Below are 19,035 nucleotides of genomic sequence, written 5' to 3'. Positions count from 1 at the left end.
AAAATTACTGATTTAATTCATTCTTTAGATTATAGACGAATTTAACTAAAGAAATTTTCAGAAATTTTTCTATATAAGCGAAAATAATTCAATTGCCATTTCCAAAAGACAGTAGAAGTGGTTCGGCGCGATAAAACGTTGGTAACAATAGAAACGGAAACCGTAGACATTCTTGTAATGCAGCTTCCGGACATTGAACGCGTTCGAGTGGGTAGTACTCGTTCCTGGTAAAAGCGCATTGGCCATCGTCTATTTATCTGGGTCTCTGATAATCGAGTTATCGCTGCTTTCTTTTCATTCGATTCGACCGACACCGAGAGATATCGGTGACACTTTCGAGGGATCGGCCACGTTTCGAGTGCAATTTATTAGAGAAACTCTCGTGTACAACGTTCCGACGATTTCACCCCACCAACAGAATCTCCCGTGTTTGCCAAGAACGTTTGTTCTCCAAGCACAACTTTACATCATGCCATTTTTCCTCCGTGACATTCACATCTTTGTATCCACTTTTAAATTGTTCAATAATAATTTTATCTCTTTACTTTTAAACATTCTTGTTTTATGCATTAATCTATACATTTATGGAAAATTAAGAAATACATAACAAATCTGAAGTATAGTTCTCGTTACAATATTTAAATGTACGAAACGAATCTTTGCTCATATCCCATTTTTTCCTTCGATAGGATAAAGCTAGACTAGTATTCTTTATAGAAATATGAATTTGTATAAAAATCCGTAGTCTAATTATTACGATATATATATAAGTATATTGAATAATTATGACATAAAATATAGCAATAATAACAACCATATTTTTAAAAATCACAAATCTCCACAAAATATACGATCCAAACTACAAATCGAAGTATACTCGAAATAGCGACCGGGTGCGGAAGAAAATAGTATGACGGAAAGACGGTCACGACTTTGAAAAAAGGCGAGAACGCGACGGAAAGGGGGTACGCTGAATGTCGAGTTTTCAATCTGCCATTCTATCATTGACAATTTCGCGCAAATGGGATCGCGGTGCAAGGGCGTTGAGGCGTGCTCTCGGCGCACATTGGCGTTAAATAAGAGTAACCCAGCCAGCACGCCGCCACGACATAATTGCCTGTGAAATCACTAGATGGATTTTGCCTCCTTGTTCTGCATTTCCATCCTGTATTTTTGCAACACCACCCACGCCTAGTCCAGCCTCCAGCTGTGCCGGCCGCGTAATTCCGGGATCGAATCGCAACCGCGAAATTGTTTCATATCACAGCCGCGAATGTGATTCGTCTGCACACCCGAGAGCCAACCATGACGCGAAATTTCAATCTTCTCTGGATGGATTCCTTTAATTTCGAAATTCTATCATAAGCGGGGATAGAAAATGAAATTTCATAAAAACAGAGCTTTCACGGAAGATTGAAAGGGAATATGATAATCCTTGGGATTTTTATTGCACAGAGAAATCGTTTACTGCGGTTGTTATTTTTCAACTGAGAAGATTTGTACGTTTATAAAGAAAAAATTGTAATGTGTGCGGAATACATACATATTTAAAATATCCAGAGTAAAACAATTGTTATAATTAGACTTGAAAGTTGTATGCAAAATATAAAGGTATAAAAAACACACTAAAATTGGTATAAAAATGAAGTTCGTTCCGGGAATACGTTTCGTTCCAGTCCAATTTCGCTTTGTAGAAGGGGAACAATCGTTGCAGTTGGAGGACGGTGAATCTTTTCCTTTCGCGACTTCTACCACAAAGGTGCACTGGTACTTTGACCAGAGAAATGTATTTCCGCGATTCGGTAATCGCCTTACCGCGGCACAGACCGCCGTTACAGCCTTATCTTGTAGCAACCGCGAGATAGAGAGAAAGGAGACCGACGCTATAAAGAAAGAGCACGTGAATCGGAATGTACGACCAACCCAAAACTGAATTCTCTTTTTGAAAATTATTCTAGATAATAAGTTGGAAGTTTGCGAGCTCCATGAAGAAATGAACTTCCCGGTACGAAAGTTATCGATTTGTTGGCGATAGGATAGGATATTCTTTTCGTCCTTGGAGATTTTTACTATTTCTTAATCGAATTCTTTTCTGCAAGAAAATACAACGTAGTTATCGATTAATACGAATAAAGATTTCTCATAAATAATGTTTATCATATAGTATTCCATTGAAAAATGAATTTCTCAACTACATTGATAGAACGTTCCTCGATACATATTAACTACATGTCCTAGGATAGTTACACAGCTTCCACAAAAGACGAAACTAAACATTTGGATTTATGCAAGGAACGCTGTCGTCTTTTTAAAATTCCAACTTTTTAAAAAGACCAATTCTCTCAGGAGTGGAAAGACAAAACCATAGGACGATCAAACGGAGGTAAAAGCGACTAGAAGAAAAGCGGAAACGAGAATGCGAGGTAGCGTAACAGCCACGGGTCTGCTTAGCATAAAAATGGCCAATTATCCGGCTAACAAGCCGGCCGAGCGACGAAAACCCCGTGGAAACGCGGAGGCTGGCTGGTCCTAACTCCGTTAGCGCCTCCTCGCCTCTTGAAGCAGATTAGTTAGCGTAAATGCCGTCGGTCCTAGCATTTTTATTCCTGATTACCGTTTCTCGTCGTACTAATCTCGTTACCTTGACATTCGAAAACTTAACTCTCTCTCTCTCTCTCTTTCTCTCTCTCTCTTTTCCTCCACCTCCATTTTCCTTTACTTTTCATCGACAAGAAGGGCGTCTTGAAGCGAAGAAGACGTTACGAAGAAGAGGTGAGAGAAGCTACAGAAACGTAGAGGCACCCAGCCAGTTCGAAGGACACGCGACAATGCCGTCATGATTTCCAAGAGGACTGAATGCCATCCTAATTCTTCGCGGAATAATCGTGAGTGCAAGTTTGTTTGCCTCCGCGTTCACCGGTACTATGTGTTGCGTAATGGCTTCTGATGGTTGCGGAAAACTCACCACCGGAAACGCCTTTCACTTGGACTTTAACTGAGACGCTTAGTTTTTTAATTTTGTTATTTAAGTAGCAGTGGCAGCGATGAAAAGTCGATAAAAAAGTTTTTCTTTTCGTAACACACTAGACGCTCATACATATCCAGATATTTTTATCAATTTGTAGTAACAGTTCATGAATGTTGATAAAATGTATAAATTAATGGGAAGCTAATGGCTGAAAGTAGTACTCATTGTCGCACATGTATTTCAAAAGTGTCAGAAAATAACTCAGTCCCGTGTTAGAATATAAAAAAGAGATCTTTTTTAAATACTTGATCTTTAGATATTTCGTAGGATCTATCATTTTTGTCAACATTATGTGTTTAATATGCGTGTATAAATAATTCTCTTGTAAGTTTTTAAATAGTTCTTTGCTTTTTCTAATGAACTTATTCGAATTGAAATACTGTATATGCAATGATATAACTGTATAACAATATAATTTTATTTCCATTTTCCTTCCAATAAAATATACACACCTATGAAAGGAACTCATCAAGAGACTAGTGAACAAATCGGAACCGGAAACGAAGATTCCCGACGTTATTTCAACGAGCGCGTAATTTCTTTGGAATCCGCTTATCCCAGCCTCGCAAAACTATAAACACATGTCGACGTAGAGAGGGTTGGGTGGTCGTGGGGTAGATGCTGGTTAACCAGGCTGAAGTAGGAGGCAGCTGAAAGCTAGAGGCGGATGTCGCACCGGGGCAAAGTTAAATTAAATCACGGGCGAAGGCAGCTAATATTGTAGTTTATCTGGCGGGACATTAGCGCGGTGAAATATGCGCCTCCTTCGCCTGAACTTAAAATCAAGATTCACCGAAGTTCCCAGAGCCTCATTCTCACTCTCTCTCTCTTTCTCTCTCTCTCTCTCCCTCTCTCTCTCTCTCTCTCTCTATCTATCTATCTCTCTCTCTCTTTCTCCTTCTCACTGTGTTTCACTTCTGAAACTCGTTCTCTGTCTTACATACGGCCACATCCTTCCTGCTAAGTCGCGCATGAAAATACTAATTATTATACCGATTATTAATACGAAAAGTTCCGTGGCGCGCTATGCCCGTGCTGTTAAGCTTCAGCATGGCGTGCAACGACGCCGCCGGAGGCTGAGTTTCTTGAGAGACGCAGGCATCCGGATTACGCTTATGCTCGGCTAAACGAGGAAAACTGGGCCCCCGTCTACGCGAACGGCTCCGCGGATCCGCAGAACCGTATATACGCGATAAAACGAAAATTAGAACGCGTTCTTCTTTACGTCAGGCGATTTCGGTTTGCCAGAATTGTTCGAGCACAGTCTGTTCTTGACGGAGAATTCGATAATATTGTTACAGAATCGGGCTTCGGCTTCACTCGTATTCTTCATGTTATACTATGTTATATATTATATATATGTATATTATGCGTATATTATATATTACGCAAAATGTACCAGAATGTAAAAAATGTATGAAAGTAAAAAATGTTGTATAATCATAAATCGTTTAAAGGTTTATTAAAATATTGTGTTAAAAATACGAAACACGAAAGAAACAGTAATAAGCGTACAATTATTATGTTATAAGACAAAAATATGAATAATTATTAAACTTTGGTTTATTGGAGATCACTTTATACAAGTCGATTGTATTCTTGCAAAATTCAATATAAAGTAATTAGTATCAATGTATAAGAATAAAGAAATAAACATATTTTGTATAATGAAACATTGTACATCGAAAATATATTCTTAATTACACCAAAAGGAAGACCCAAATCTTCATCTTGCGTTCATGCCAAAGTAGCTTTCTGATTTTGCAATATATCTTCTACGAAATTATCATTCTTCGCAAATTTGGCATAACTGCGGTAAAAAAATATAAAAATTACCAAGGATGAAACACTCGAAACCTCAAAATCCCACGAAATTCAGAAAGTTTTGTGTTCTCGAATACAGGAAGCTTTGACTAAACAAGTTGATCTTCTAAAAAAAATCATTAAAATTTTAATTCCTAGTAAGAAATATGTATATTCTTTAGAAAAAAGGGAAAGAAATAAACATTCCTGGTTTCGAGAGTTTCGAGGCTTCACAAAATTTGGAATTCGATTCATTATCACAGATCTAGAAATCAGGTTTCGACCCACTTCCAAAAATTGGCTAAGATGTATGGATCGGTTTAAGGAAATACTTACATCCTTTTATATTTCTCCTTTTCGACACGGGATAAAGAGGGATGAGTAGATTTGATGGAATCGATTAAATGCGTCTGAGAAACCTTAATGTCCTCCGCTTCGATCTTTCCGTCCTGAAGTCAGGGTAAGAAGACAAGGCTATTAATTGGTAGGTTAAGCGAGAAACGGCCTGTAAGTCTGCCTATATGCGTTATCGTTTATCAGTAAGACGCGTTCCTCTCGAAACGTGTCGCGCTCAGGAAACTCGCTCGCTAATTAGACGTACAGTTTGGATATTCGTGTTCTTCCGGTAGGTAAGTGCCGGCGTAACTTCGTTTTCTCAGTAGGAAGTTAATTAATGACTCTACCACCTTCAGCGTATTAGACACACGACACTCACACCTCTTACACGTTACACGTGAAACACCAATACTGACACGTATATCGCTCCACTTTTTATGTTTACTCTACCACTTATAAGTACGTGGATACTGGTATTTAAGTTAGTATTAACAACGCACGAATACTACTAAAATATATAATAGCATGATACCAAAATATGTATATCATATACGCCGTGGTCCCCTAAATTCGTGGTACGATCGAAGTCAGGAAGATTCTATGATTCAAAATATAACGAAACTCAAGAATAAGAAGAAAATTATGTCGGGAACTTTATTCGCGAGAAAATTTGATATGACATGAGTTATATGTTCTATAAAAAATATAAATTACATTATCTATATGTTGTATAAATAACTTTTCTGATTGAGGTAGTGGAGAAGAATTAAAGGTCAGGTTAATAATGTATTTTAGAATTAGTGTCGTTTTAGAATCGAATCGACGCAGAATAAGCGTCAATAGCAACGAGTGTATTCATTCTCAAACTAATGATTACTCTCATAAGTCGCTGTATTTTTAATAAAGCATCGAAGAAAGTGATCTCGTGGTTCAATCGCAAAATCCGAACTCTTGGAAGCAAGGTGGCAACCGAGGGTGTGGGTGGTGTCTGCCTTTCGATTTTACAGGACCGCTGCAGGCCCTAAACCGTGTATCATTATAACGCATAAGATAATAACCCCCTCGACGTTCAGTGAGGCGTAGGCCAGGATGAAGTGGAGCGAAATGGGGGATGGCTGGTGCTCTCGGCAGCGTGCGCTAATAAACCTGGTCTACGTTTCCTCAGTTATATCGCACCATACCTACCCACCTAGCCAGCTCGACACTCTATATACATAGGGCATAAGCAGAGAGGGGTGGGAGAGGAGTATACACCTAACGATATTATCATCATTACGCACTATCTTACTTCGGAAGCTCCCTACAAATGATTCTCGGCCGGAGTCGCGCTAAAATGCTTTTCATTATTACAGAAGAGAGATACAACGGGCCGTGTAACAAAACGGCGCGATCGTTAGGAACAGAGGAACAATTCTTTGCTCCGTAATACGTACAATTCGTTTTCGTTACTTAAACATTGCCTTCATATTGAGAAACTTATGTTCATGCTAGCGTTTAAGTGGGGTTCATTGATGAAGGGTTCGTTGCCTGACATTTTATCATATGTAACGTGGCTAATGTGGTGTACATATATATATTTTGTACGTAGTCCTAAATCAATTTAGACATACTTACAGGAGCATTCGCAACAGCATCTTCGAAAGCTGATAGTCTGCCCTGTGTTACCACAGCATTTAAATCTGCACCCGTAAATCCTGAAGTAAGTACTGCCAGTTCTTTTAAATCTAACCCCGCCGCGTCTATGTTCTGTGTTCTACACAGGGCAATTAAGATTTCCTCCCTGTCCACCTACATAATTCGAGAAATAATTTTATTCAGCTGACATTCTTATCAGGGAAACTATTACATAATTTTATTGTACCTATATAGAATCTTTTTCTGTACATAAACTTTTATTTCGAGTTAAATAAGTAAGAATATAGAATTCTTATTAGAATTTATTCGAATATATTACTTTTATTTGGAATTATAAGGATAAAATCAAAAGCTACCTGCCTCATTCGGAAGTGGACAATATAAAGCTTTATCGAGACGTCCAGGTCTTAATAGTGCTGGATCTAATAAATCTGGTCTTGAAGACGCTGCCACGACTGCAACACCTTCTCTGTCCTCCACCCCATCCATTTGCGTTAATAATTGGTTTACCACTCTGTCAGTAACGCCAGTACTATCGTGGCCTCGTCTGAAATAAGTTCGGTAATAAAGGGTGCAGTTTAAAACGGTTCATAAACGAACATTAATAAAAAATAAATAAATTTACCTTGGGGCAAGACTGTCAAATTCGTCGAAAAATAATACACACGGTTTGGCACGAAGAGCTCTGTAAATTTCACCAATTTTTATCGTTAATCTTGAAACGAGAAATCACGCATATTTGTAGATAAGAGTTTTTCTCATTTTTTTTTTCTGACTTAAAATATTTTTCAACGTTCGAAAATTAGGTCAAAAATGACTGGAAGAACATAACACAATTTAAAACTCTTACCTTTCGAATACGTTCCTAACAGATTCCTCGCTAACACCAATATATTTTGATAATAATTCTGGACCCTGCAATACACATTTATATATGTAATAATTAAATTACTAAGTTGATTAAAAGGAAAAATAGAGAAGAAAGTAAAAATGTATTTGTTCATACTTTAACACTGATTAAATTAACACCGCATTCGTTAGCGATCGCTTTGGCGAGCATCGTTTTTCCCGTGCCAGGCATGCCGTACAATAAAACCCCATTTTGCAACTTAATCGGGGCATTCTTGAATATTTCAGGATATTTTAATGGCCACTGCAGAATCTCTACGAGAGATCTTTTCACTTCAGCCAGACCGCCAATATCGGACCAAACGTGGCCCACTCCTTTGTACAATTGTACACCTTGCAAAGATATCGGCGTGCAATTCTTCAGGGCGACCGCTACATCCTCTTCTGCGACCTCGACTGGAGGCTTGGCCGTACCTTTTGTGTAAAAATCAACATTACAAATATTTATCTTATGATCAGAAATGGTACTAGTTATTCGTACTTCGCACAAAACATCAGAAAACTTGTAACTTGATACCTTTTGTGTAAATATTGACATTATAAATATTTATATTAAAAATTATGCCATAATTTATTCCAATCTCACAGATGAAATTATCTATCATTTTTATTTTCTATATCTATCAATTATTTAAAACCAGTTCTATCATCTCATAACAATAAAATAATAATATACAATAGAATATACAATAGTTGGTCATTATACGAGTATATACTAATTATATATGTTCATTACGATAAAAAAGAATAGTTTGATGTTAGATGAATTAATAAATGATAAAAATGAAAATGATATAATATTTTAATCCAATATTTGTCTTAAACGAAGGTAACTGTAGTACCGTGACGCTTCCAAGCGGCAAATGCAGCTTTCTCAGCCATATCCACGAGATCCTGAACCATCCATCCCTCGGTCTTGTTTCCATAGTAATCCCAATTCACGTCTCCAGGCACGTACAACTTGTCCCCAAGCATTAATTGCAAAATATCGATTCTATCCGCCTAATTAGAGAGTATACGTTATATCCCAAACAGAAACACTGATCACGATCTGAGTTATTAAACACGATGACTTTCTAATACATAGTTCGATCACCACGTACACGTTCTCCTTCCTCTCTTTCTCGAGTTATAACTCTTAATTTATATAACTTTCATTTTAACTAACTTTAATAATTGATCTATTTCTAATTAATTTATACACTTGTAAATAAGCGTATTATGAATTATTAATGTTTAAGACTTACATTCTGTCTTCCTATACTGCAACCAAATATCTATTTTACAAATAAAATACAATCAAAATAAAATACCTTCTCTAGATTAGGAACAGATAAAACGGTTCTAAAAAAGTGACAGCCCCTAGCCGGTCTCAGTTTTTGGCCTATCGCGCTAACACTCGCACACGTAGCAATTATTGATACTTGATAACTTTCTTGATATTGTGTCACTGTATTAACCAACATATCTGTAATCCTGATAACAAGAAATTAGAAAATAAGAATAAATTTTTACAATTTTATTTTAAACTAGACGGAATACCTAGCAGCGTTTATGGCATCGGGTGTGTTCTCTTCGTTATTCATCGACGCGCTAGTAATGGACTCTAAATCGTCCAAAAATAATACCGAAGGATGATAATAAATACATTCAGTTAGTGCGGTCATAATAATTCTTTGCAACGTTTCAGCCTTCTTTCCTAAAAATTAACAAGTCCCATGGATCGAGAAATTCTTTAAGGAAACAGGGTTAAATATAATATTATATGTGTAATTATATATATTTTAATACATTATATAAATAGACTGAGGATGCAATTTTATATCTTTATGAATATAACCAAAGAAATAACTTTTAAGTAGAGATATATTTCATTGGTTAAATATTTTATTATACTTTTTATTTTTTTATTTCATGTATTCTTAATATTATGTGCACTTTGTTTATTTCTCCACCCTCAAATTTTCCATAAATGGCTAAACGATCGAAGCTTACTTATAGATCTATAGATCTACCTTTTAAAGATCTACAGTCCATCATGTGAGTATGTACAAAATACGGTGGATTCCGTAATTTGTCTACAAGTATCTTGCAGATAGTGGTTTTGCCCGAACCAATTGCTCCAGAAATTAAGATATTTTCAGGCTCGTATTCGAATGGTAGCTGTGTTTTCAAGCCTAGACCAAGATCTAACGCGAATTCGCATTCTGATAGAATTTTGTTTAAGTATCTAAAACAAACAATATTTGAAGTAGAAGAAAAAGTATCAAACACGATAAAGGCAAAACATATGGTACTATTTAAAAAATTACTCCGATTCCTTTCTAATAAGAAAAATAATACTTCTGAAATTATCTGTTACATCAATAAATTCCTCATTTAATAACAATTAAAGTTTACTCGAAACCTTCGTTTTATTAAGTTACCAAGATTAGCTTAAATATTGTGCTGATGAATACGTGAACCATTCTGTATGTTTTGAATAATTTTCAAATAATGTAAAAAGCAAAGCTAATAATTTGGATGCATACAGAGAAGATAAACAATACCTCGTGGATGTCATTCCTAGCGAGGGAGTTTCTTGATCCAAGTGTTCAGATATTCTCAGTTGGCTTTTCTCTTCGACATCCCTCACATGCACCCTCACGTTTCCTAAATTGTTCTCCGTGATCATGGCAAACTTACAATCCTCCGGTGAGATATTCACCACGCAACAACAACCATTATCCATAGCGATAACAGCACGTGCGTTGATTAACAATTCTTTATGAGAGGAATACGTTTTAACGTAATTCTCGAAATCCCTCATAGACACAGAATTTCTCCACGAGAACAGCTCGATGGAAGATGGTGAAGATGTTTGAAAAGTATCTACCAAACACAAACTTACTTTCGCACCTACTTTTAAGCTCAAGCTGCTTCTCAAACTGGTCGAAACGTATACGCTTTTATGACGAAAATTTACGTTAAAATGGTTCCTGTCCAACGTGGAGCATTTCTCTAATAAATCTTCCAATATAAACACTCTCGTTATCAATTCCGTAGAAAGCTTTGGAACCGGGGATTCGTCTTTCTGGAGAAAATTCGTGTTTGTTATGTTTACGTGTTGCTTGCCCTCTGGAACCTTCTTTATACGACAGATAGCAAAATCGTTTGATTGTGAGAATTCTGGCGCTTGAATTCTTGGAATAAACACGTGGTAGGGGCAACGCGCAATCTCGTCGTATTCATTTCCTTCGATTGCATTCACATTGGGCATCGGATAGACACGGTACACCGTCGGTATTTTCCTATTGCGAAAACTCTGCAAAAGTTCGTAATTCTTTGCTGCTCGGTCTTCTTCTGAATTTCGATCGTTTACGCTTGGTAAGAATTTTTTGAGAGCAAAGAACAGATTGTTCATTATACTGGACGACTGTTTGGAATTTTCGTCTGGCTCGTTCTTTTTTGTACTTGCCACTGTATCAGAAACGTGAACCTCGGAAAATTGCTCGAGTCTTCCGTATTTCATTGCTGACTCTAGCGATTCTGTAAAAAAGGAACGACTCTGCTGTCTCTAGATATGTATGTATTTCTATTCGCAAAATAATAGAAGTCACTACATTGGTAAAGACTTATCGACTCTGTAACCTTAATTAACCACAGTTGGTAAGTAAGCAGACTTTAATTATTTTTAATGGCAATTCTTATGAACAATAATCATTTTAATTACGATATGAATTCTTACACTATAACTTCTTTCACATTATGTCCATCTGATCTTTGTTTGTTGTAGCGTTCTAATTTTGCTGGTAATAAACGATCGTTGTAGGGAACATAGGGTGTCTCATTATACAGGGAATTTTAATTACTTGCCTACGATTAGCGTAATGGATGTATGTTTCGAAACCCACGCGACGATTGGCTGCCCCACAGCTACCACGTGAATTTGGCTTAGCAGTGTCGATTGCACCTTTTCCATTTGTATTTCCTGGAAGTAATACAATTTTATATCCAGTCGAGTATACGACAATGCTACCTGATTTTTATAGGACATACCAAAATTTCCCTATCAGACGCAGTGAGAGGTGCAACGTTAATTTTTGTTGAAATTGGAACATCCTTTAAGAGCGATACAAATACTTCGTCACCTTCTTCAATGTTCAAACTTCTTGCAAAAATTGTACCAAGGCACAGTGTTCCACTGGGATTCGATCTTATGTTATAGGACATGTAATATGTTTCATCCTTATGCATTATTTGAATTACATTCTCCTATAATTTATAATAAAGGATATTGAATTATTAAAAAAAGAAAAAAAACAGGATGCTTAATACAATTGCAGAGCCTGTAACAGAAGCATGTCAAATTTGTTATATCTTTGATAATAATTTACTCTAATAGCCAAGAAGTTAAATTCACAACACGATACAATCGATATTATAAGACACGATTTATATCTTGTCAAAGAATAATTCATTTCTATTTAGGTTCCACTGATTTACTTCAACTTTAAATTTTATTCATATATTTTATTAAAAATTAAAATATTTCAACGTTAAGAAATATTTGGCGTAGTGCACCCTGAATACCTGGTTTTCACAATACTGATTTTAGATTACATAGGTATGAAAACCTGCATAACTGCTTACAATAAGAGCGGGTAACGCAAATCGGACTATTTTATTTTACCAGCCGATCTGTACCATCAGTTAAACATAAATTTATTTAGAAAAGTAATGCATTAGCAGCCGAAATGTCATATAATTTTTCAACTTATTGTATACTATTAAAATACCTTCTGACCCGTCTCTATTTTTGTGACCCTAACTTTATTGAAACGATGGAATAAAATGTTTCATAGCTCTAGTTTAATGTTTATATTAACAATTTTAAACAAAGGTAGAATAACAATGTTTAAGAAAAATATGAGAAAAATAAATGATTCCTAATATAATTTTTATATAGATTTATATTTTTTGCTTGCAGAAAACTGCTGGTGTAATTAAATTTTTTGTTAGAAAAATACACAACATTTTTCAGATCCAATAGTTTTTGAAATGTTAAAAAAAATTCCTTTTTTCGTCTCTAATTTTGGGAGCCGTTTTCAATCCTTACCTATATATTAGTAAATACAAAAAAATACGTGTCAAATATTTTTCCAAAAACTACCTGATATTTAAATTTTAAGGAATTAACCTTTTTAAATAATTACTTTTTTGTGTATGCACATACATACGTAATTACCAACACTCGATATTCTCCTTTTATCATATAATGGTAACAGAAACGAACAAAATCATTTATAACGAAATCAATATAAAAATTTAAATTATTACTTGTAATAAAACGGCAATACTCAAAACTATTACGATTAATTAATAATATATAGATCTGTAATCATCGAAATATCTTCAATGCTGACGAGAACTTTCTTATCCACTTAACCGAAGAAAAAATTAATCTCGACATCTAGCGAGACGATAGGATATTACCGCATTCAAAATCGACTCGTTGAGTTCCAATTGGTGTATCAGATATTCTATCTACCATTATATGTGTGATATATGTTTCACAATCTATACGTTTCCTAGTTGATTATAAGAACAAAGCACCAACCTTAGTTTCCAATTTACGTAGCCAGGTGTCCGGCAAATAAGCAAAACAGTTGTTCACTGTTATATACTTAACTACAAAACGTTCACTTTGCATTCTTTTGGTTCATAAAATCAAAGACCAATAAAAACGAAAATCCGGAGCACGGCACGCGAAGGTACACACGTATGAAGAGAATATATGATAAATACTCGGTATGTGACAAAACTTTCACAATATCCAAAGGAAAATCATGTTTAGTTAGGTTAGCGAACATCAAAAAAACGAAATACTCTTTATAATTGCTCAAATAGAATTTATATATCTACCCGAAGTTTCAAGCATGCTAGTGTTTTACTTTAAATCGAACGATTAAATACAGGTCAAAGGTTAATTATTTATTACAAATATTAAGTTCAAACTATTCACATGAGACCAATTATTTGCAGTAAGAATGTATTGTAGTATTTAACAGAACAAACAAGAGGAAGATACACATAAACGTTCTGTATATATATATTAATGTAAATGTAATACACAATTTTTTATACATATTGTTTACATTGTAGACAATTACATTCTTACGTTATAGACAATCATAAATGAAGTATACCAAATTGTTAATCAATTGGTATGTTTTTCTACTTAAAGTTCAGTAATGTGATGCACACGTTATATTAAAGATTAATTAAAATTGTACTTGTATAAGTCATTGATTATATAAAGTATAAAAAACGGATGTATACGTTTTAAATAAACGGACAGTATTGAATTGTATATTTTGTCGATAGGTGGCGGTCGGATCAATTTCGTCTTTGATTGGCTGGCATAAACCGAAGTGGTCCAATAGCAGGAAGAGTTAACAATAACTGTGATAATTTGAACAGCGTCAACTTCAGTTGCTCTCATGAGATAAATGGACACATAGCAATCTGTTAGTAGCATAAGAATTTGATAAATGAGAAACATTATTAAACCAGAACGTACTAAATCATAAATCTTACTTACAAGTAAGTCGGAATAACTCATATATTGTCAGAAAATAACCTTTTAAGTGAATAGTCAATTTTCCTCCTGTATAAAAATTACTAGTTCTGGGCCATTTTTGCGATCGCATGCCTTTAAAGCAGTCATGATGAATTTATCAAATTTATTTTCATTCTTCTTTGACATTATTTTTAAAGATTGTGTATCGTAGTTTTGAAACGATAAAACTTATGCTTTCGTATCTCTTTTAACGACGTATTCTTGGTGTATATTCCCGCGCTTTTCTCTCATCCTGAATAGACCGTTTCATGAATTAAGTCAACAATCAAAATTCGGGTACAAGAAAAGTAGAAAAATCTCTCGATTTATAACAGAAAGTGATTTCAATTTTTTAATAAATTGGTTAGATATTGATCAAAGTGCTATAAAATTGTGCCAATGAACAAATAAACGATCGAATTTATTGGTCATCAAGCTTTGCTTTCTTCGTAATTTAGACCACGTATATTTAACATATTGCTATTGAAAGTCTTATATTGCGTTAAAAAATACTGCTGTAATATTTATTTATATTTAGATATTTTTAAGTAAAAATTTTAATTTGAAACTTTAATTTAAAATCTTTTATTTAATAATGGATTTAAATAGTCGTTGATTGTATTTTTATTACTGTAAAATTATATATTAAATTTAATATATTAATACTTGGTTCCTATATAGGGGAAAATCTGAATTTTAATATTAAGTAATTATAAGGATGGCTCCATCGAAAATTTTAAATATACAAAATAAACAAAGTGGTACTAATGTGACAAATACAAGAAAAAGAATAGCCACGAGAAGTCAAAATTCTGCACTAAACAATGTTTTAGTTAAGCCACCTGTTCTTGGTAAAGATCTCCGTGTCAAAAGAAAAGCAGAAGCGTCCCCACCAAAAGAAAAAACAACAAAGAGATCTGCACTGGGAAATATTACTAATGTATGTTATTTAATCTTTCATTTTTCCTTTTTTATATTTTGTTGATAAAAGTCCCATGAAATGTAATAATAGAACATATAAAATTACAGGCAATTGGAAAAACATTGGGGACGCATCAAACACAAGAACCAAAGAAAACAGTAAAAAAGACAGCTGTTACTCAAGTAAAACCCTTCACACAGACAAGTTCTATTAGAACGCTTGAAAAAGTTGTGACTAAGCCAGAGGTAATACCTCAGAAACCAAAGCCAGTGCCACGTGTGAAACCAGTAAAAAAGGATGATGGAAAAGTTGAAATACCTAGTAAAATTGTAAAGGTTAGACGTAGTTTAGATTTAGAAAAATCAGAGGACAGTTCTTTGTATGTAAGTGCATTAGATGATATTGGAGATGACAGTACAAAGAAATCCAGAAAAAGCAATGTAGAAGTAAGCAATTTTTGTTATTATATATCATTACCTATATCGCGTACTTTTATGTAAATTTTAAGTGTTCAAATAAATATTTAAAAACAGCCTGAAGAAATCGAGAAAACAGATGAAAAAAATGAACCAAGTGAGCCCCAAGTACCTGCAAAAGTTGAAGAAAAATTAGTAACGAATCAACTGGATGCTGTTCCTGAAAGAACATTACCTGAGGGTGTTCAGTGGGATTTTGATGTAGAAAATTGGTTAGATCCATTTCAAGTTTCTCACTATGCCATGGATATTTTCAATTATTTAAAAGAAAGGGAACATCTATTTTCAATTGGAGATTATATGGAAAAACAAGTATGCCTCTCACGATGGATGAGAGCTTTATTAGTTGACTGGATGGTAGAAGTTCAAGAATCCTTTGAACTCAATCATGAAACTCTATATCTGGCTGTGAAACTAGTTGACCTATACTTGACAAAAGTAATTGTTGGAAAAGAAACATTACAATTATTGGGAGCAGCAAGTCTTTTCATAGCAAGTAAATATGATGTTAGTATTAAAATTAATTGTAATATTTTTATTTAACCCTTTGCGATAAAGCCAAAAGACTCATATCTATGGCCCACGTAAACGCATATAGTCGCTATAGTTGAGAAACTCGTGTATCTCATATATGCGTATATATAAAAGACTCATGTGTGTGTCATTTTATTTATCCTGTGGAAAATCTGTGCATATACATATGTCTAAAATTTGACATCTTGAAGTGCTATGAACGAAAATCGCGTCTAAGCAGAAATGTGCGCTAACAATTTTAAATGACTATTGCGGCAGCAGTTCGGCCTCATGGTACGGTTGACTTCGAACCGTCCCGTCCGCAAAGGGTTAATTCCTAAACAAATTTAGCATGTCTCATTATTGTTCAATTGTATAATTTTAAAGGAAAGAATACCTCCAATGGTGGAAGATTTTTTGTATATATGTGACGGTGCTTACACACAAAGAGAATTAATTAGAATGGAAATGAGCATATTGAAAGTAGTCGATTTTGATCTTGGTATACCACTTTCTTATCGATTTCTTCGACGATATGCTAGGGTGAGGCTTACGTTAATATGCTAGGCTTACGTTAATAACGCTTTTTTTTATCATAATGTAACAAATTATAATTATATCGTTTTCGAACAGTGTGCAAAAGTGTCGATGCCGACATTAACTTTAGCTCGATATATTCTTGAATACTCATTAATGGATTATTCGACAATAATGTTCAGCGATAGTAAAATGGCTGCATCTGCACTCCTCCTAGCATTACAAATGAAAGATTTAGGAGGGTGGACTCCTACTCTAAAATATTATAGCGGTTATAGTGTTGATGATATACGAGACATCGTAGATATTATGAACCAAGGGTTACATCGGAAACTTAAAGAAGATGGACTACATCGGAAGCATAAAGAAACTCTCACCACTATACGCAACAAGTACAGTCACAAGTAAGTATATCAATATGCTTCATATATATCTCTAATATATAATTAGAAAAACTAAATAGAGATTAGAGTAATAATGAAATTTACAAATAATTTTTATTTTAGGATATTTTTTGAAGTAGCAACGCTGCCATTAAAAGATACTTTAAATATATAATTAGTTTAGGTAGAGATGTGTAGTTGCCAATAATATATAGGATTGCCTAATTATTGCTAGGTAATCTGTAATGACATTTATAAAAAATTGAGGTGGTCACTGAGCATTAACTTATAAATCAAAATGATTGTTAATTTATGTAATAATGAAATTTCAATAAGAAAATTTTCAAGTTATCTGTGCGCCATAAAAAAATCAAATAAATTACGCTCAGTATAAATTTAACATGTCCAAAAGGATCGGTAAATACACGGTTTTTTTCCTTTATATTTTTTCTTTTTTTTTATTATTATTAGTATTTATACAATATTAGTAATCTCTATCTACAATCTCAGTATTTGTAAGTTAATTTTTTCTCTCTCTCTCTTTTTTTTTTTTTTTTTTTTTTTTTTTTTTGTTGAGAAATTTATTTTAGCGCCACACTTTTATACTTCATAGAAATTCTGATAAAAATTAATATTTTTAAATCTGTTTTTTAGCATGCTAAGATTGAAATGAATCTTTTACTCCTTTTTTTATTTATATATAATGCTATTATATGATGTCTTACTGAAGATTCGGTTGGTACACATATACAAACATCAGTAAATAGAAAATTAAGTGGTACTCATATTTTATAGAGAGTGGCGTATTGTTATGCATTGTTGTTGCACTTTATAGACTGATAATAAATTGTATGCTCCTAAGGATAGTTACATGAAATACCGACGAATATATATTTTTACGCATTGCACTCGTTATTAAAAGAAAGAGATTATTTCCTCCCTTATAAAGAAATTTAGGAACTTAAAAAATTTGAATATTTTCGATTGACACATTGCACGAAAATAATAAATTCCAATATATATATATATAAATATGTAATTTATAGAGGAAATAATTTCTCATTATTTGCTATTATACATAAAATTGTATTCTTCACTACTTTAATTAGTTGCATACATATTATGAGTGTAACAAAGAGGTCTATTTTCGGATTTTACTCATAGTCACTAGTTGTGTCTGTAAGACATGTTCTTCTTTACAAAATACCACCTGTGATATTTATGTATTCAAAACTTTGGTACAGTCAAATTCATCACGATTTTCTCATAAACAATATTTATGCAAGGCATAATGTGCCTATCAATTAGAACATGTTGCATCAGGAGGGTAGTTGTACATAGTAAACACAATTAACGATGTGTACATATTTTTAACAATTATTAAATCAAATTTAGAGTGATTTTTTTATAATAAAAATTTATCATATAGAAATACTACATAGTAAGACTTATTGACATTAGGTGGTGTACATAATATCATATTTTTGTACCAGCAGTGAATGTATTACCTATTATTTTATAAGATGTGTGTATGTGAACCATTGTAAACGAGATGTAATTTAATAAAAAATAATGATTTTTCATTTTTCGTACATATCATTTTTGTATACAATCTTCCAATACAATTTATTAAGGCAATGAAACATACAGAATAGACGGACATTAAATGGGACTCCGTGTTTCATAACCTAATCTATATTTTATTTATAATTTCGTACGTATAAAGCTTTATTTAGTTTTAATTCAAACCAATATTATATACTCTATCGACAAAATCACATATGGTACGAAAGTGGTAAAGGAATGTCAGATAATCCCCAAAACGTAGGACACCAAAGAGCATTGCATATCACATCTATTCTGTACCTTGTTTGTAATACATATATTGCAAA

The 19,035-nt window shown here is 33.9% G+C and overlaps 2 protein-coding genes across 2 annotated transcripts; one reads left to right on the top strand and one right to left on the bottom strand.

Annotated features, from left to right (window-relative positions):
* Window positions 1-4,567: 4,567 nt before the first annotated feature.
* On the bottom strand, window positions 4,568-13,448 carry LOC100647427 (peroxisome biogenesis factor 1). The gene is made up of 15 exons (XM_003398884.4): window positions 13,311-13,448; window positions 11,750-11,965; window positions 11,567-11,681; window positions 10,261-11,239; window positions 9,727-9,941; window positions 9,254-9,410; window positions 9,025-9,187; window positions 8,554-8,713; window positions 7,809-8,125; window positions 7,653-7,717; window positions 7,428-7,487; window positions 7,163-7,349; window positions 6,782-6,955; window positions 5,168-5,280; window positions 4,568-4,838 (listed from the first exon to the last, which is right to left on the bottom strand). The coding sequence occupies exons 1-15, from the start codon at window positions 13,401-13,403 to the stop codon at window positions 4,766-4,768; spliced, it is 3,087 nt and encodes a 1,028-aa protein (XP_003398932.2). The 5' UTR covers window positions 13,404-13,448; the 3' UTR covers window positions 4,568-4,765.
* LOC100647543 (G2/mitotic-specific cyclin-B3) lies at window positions 13,365-18,726 on the top strand. The gene is made up of 8 exons (XM_048410465.1): window positions 13,365-13,501; window positions 14,078-14,296; window positions 14,994-15,252; window positions 15,342-15,680; window positions 15,768-16,217; window positions 16,611-16,766; window positions 16,857-17,164; window positions 17,267-18,726. Exons 3-8 carry the CDS (start codon window positions 15,031-15,033, stop codon window positions 17,316-17,318), a joined length of 1,527 nt encoding a protein of 508 aa, XP_048266422.1. The 5' UTR covers window positions 13,365-13,501; window positions 14,078-14,296; window positions 14,994-15,030; the 3' UTR covers window positions 17,319-18,726.
* Window positions 18,727-19,035: the final 309 nt, after the last annotated feature.

Source organism: Bombus terrestris, chromosome 11 (assembly GCF_910591885.1).
Source record: "Bombus terrestris chromosome 11, iyBomTerr1.2, whole genome shotgun sequence".
Classification (NCBI taxonomy): Eukaryota; Metazoa; Arthropoda; class Insecta; order Hymenoptera; family Apidae; genus Bombus; species Bombus terrestris.
This window is presented reverse-complemented; position numbering and strand designations above follow the sequence as displayed.

Bases quoted from the DNA above. Each gene is read 5' to 3' on its own strand.
- LOC100647427 (XM_003398884.4), bottom strand. From the start codon at position 13,403: ATGCAAAGTGAACGTTTTGTAGTTAAGTATATAACAGTGAACAACTGT. The intron at 9,411-9,726 runs GTAGATCTATAG...GTTAATTTTTAG, and splicing joins GGACTGTAGATCTTTAAAAG to GAAAGAAGGCTGAAACGTTG. The intron at 4,839-5,167 runs GTAAGTATTTCC...TTTTTACCGCAG, and splicing joins AAGGAGAAATATAAAAGGAT to TTATGCCAAATTTGCGAAGA.
- LOC100647543 (XM_048410465.1), top strand. From the start codon at position 15,031: ATGGCTCCATCGAAAATTTTAAATATACAAAATAAACAAAGTGGTACT. The intron at 15,253-15,341 runs GTATGTTATTTA...ATAAAATTACAG, and splicing joins CACTGGGAAATATTACTAAT to GCAATTGGAAAAACATTGGG. The intron at 15,681-15,767 runs GTAAGCAATTTT...ATTTAAAAACAG, and splicing joins CCAGAAAAAGCAATGTAGAA to CCTGAAGAAATCGAGAAAAC.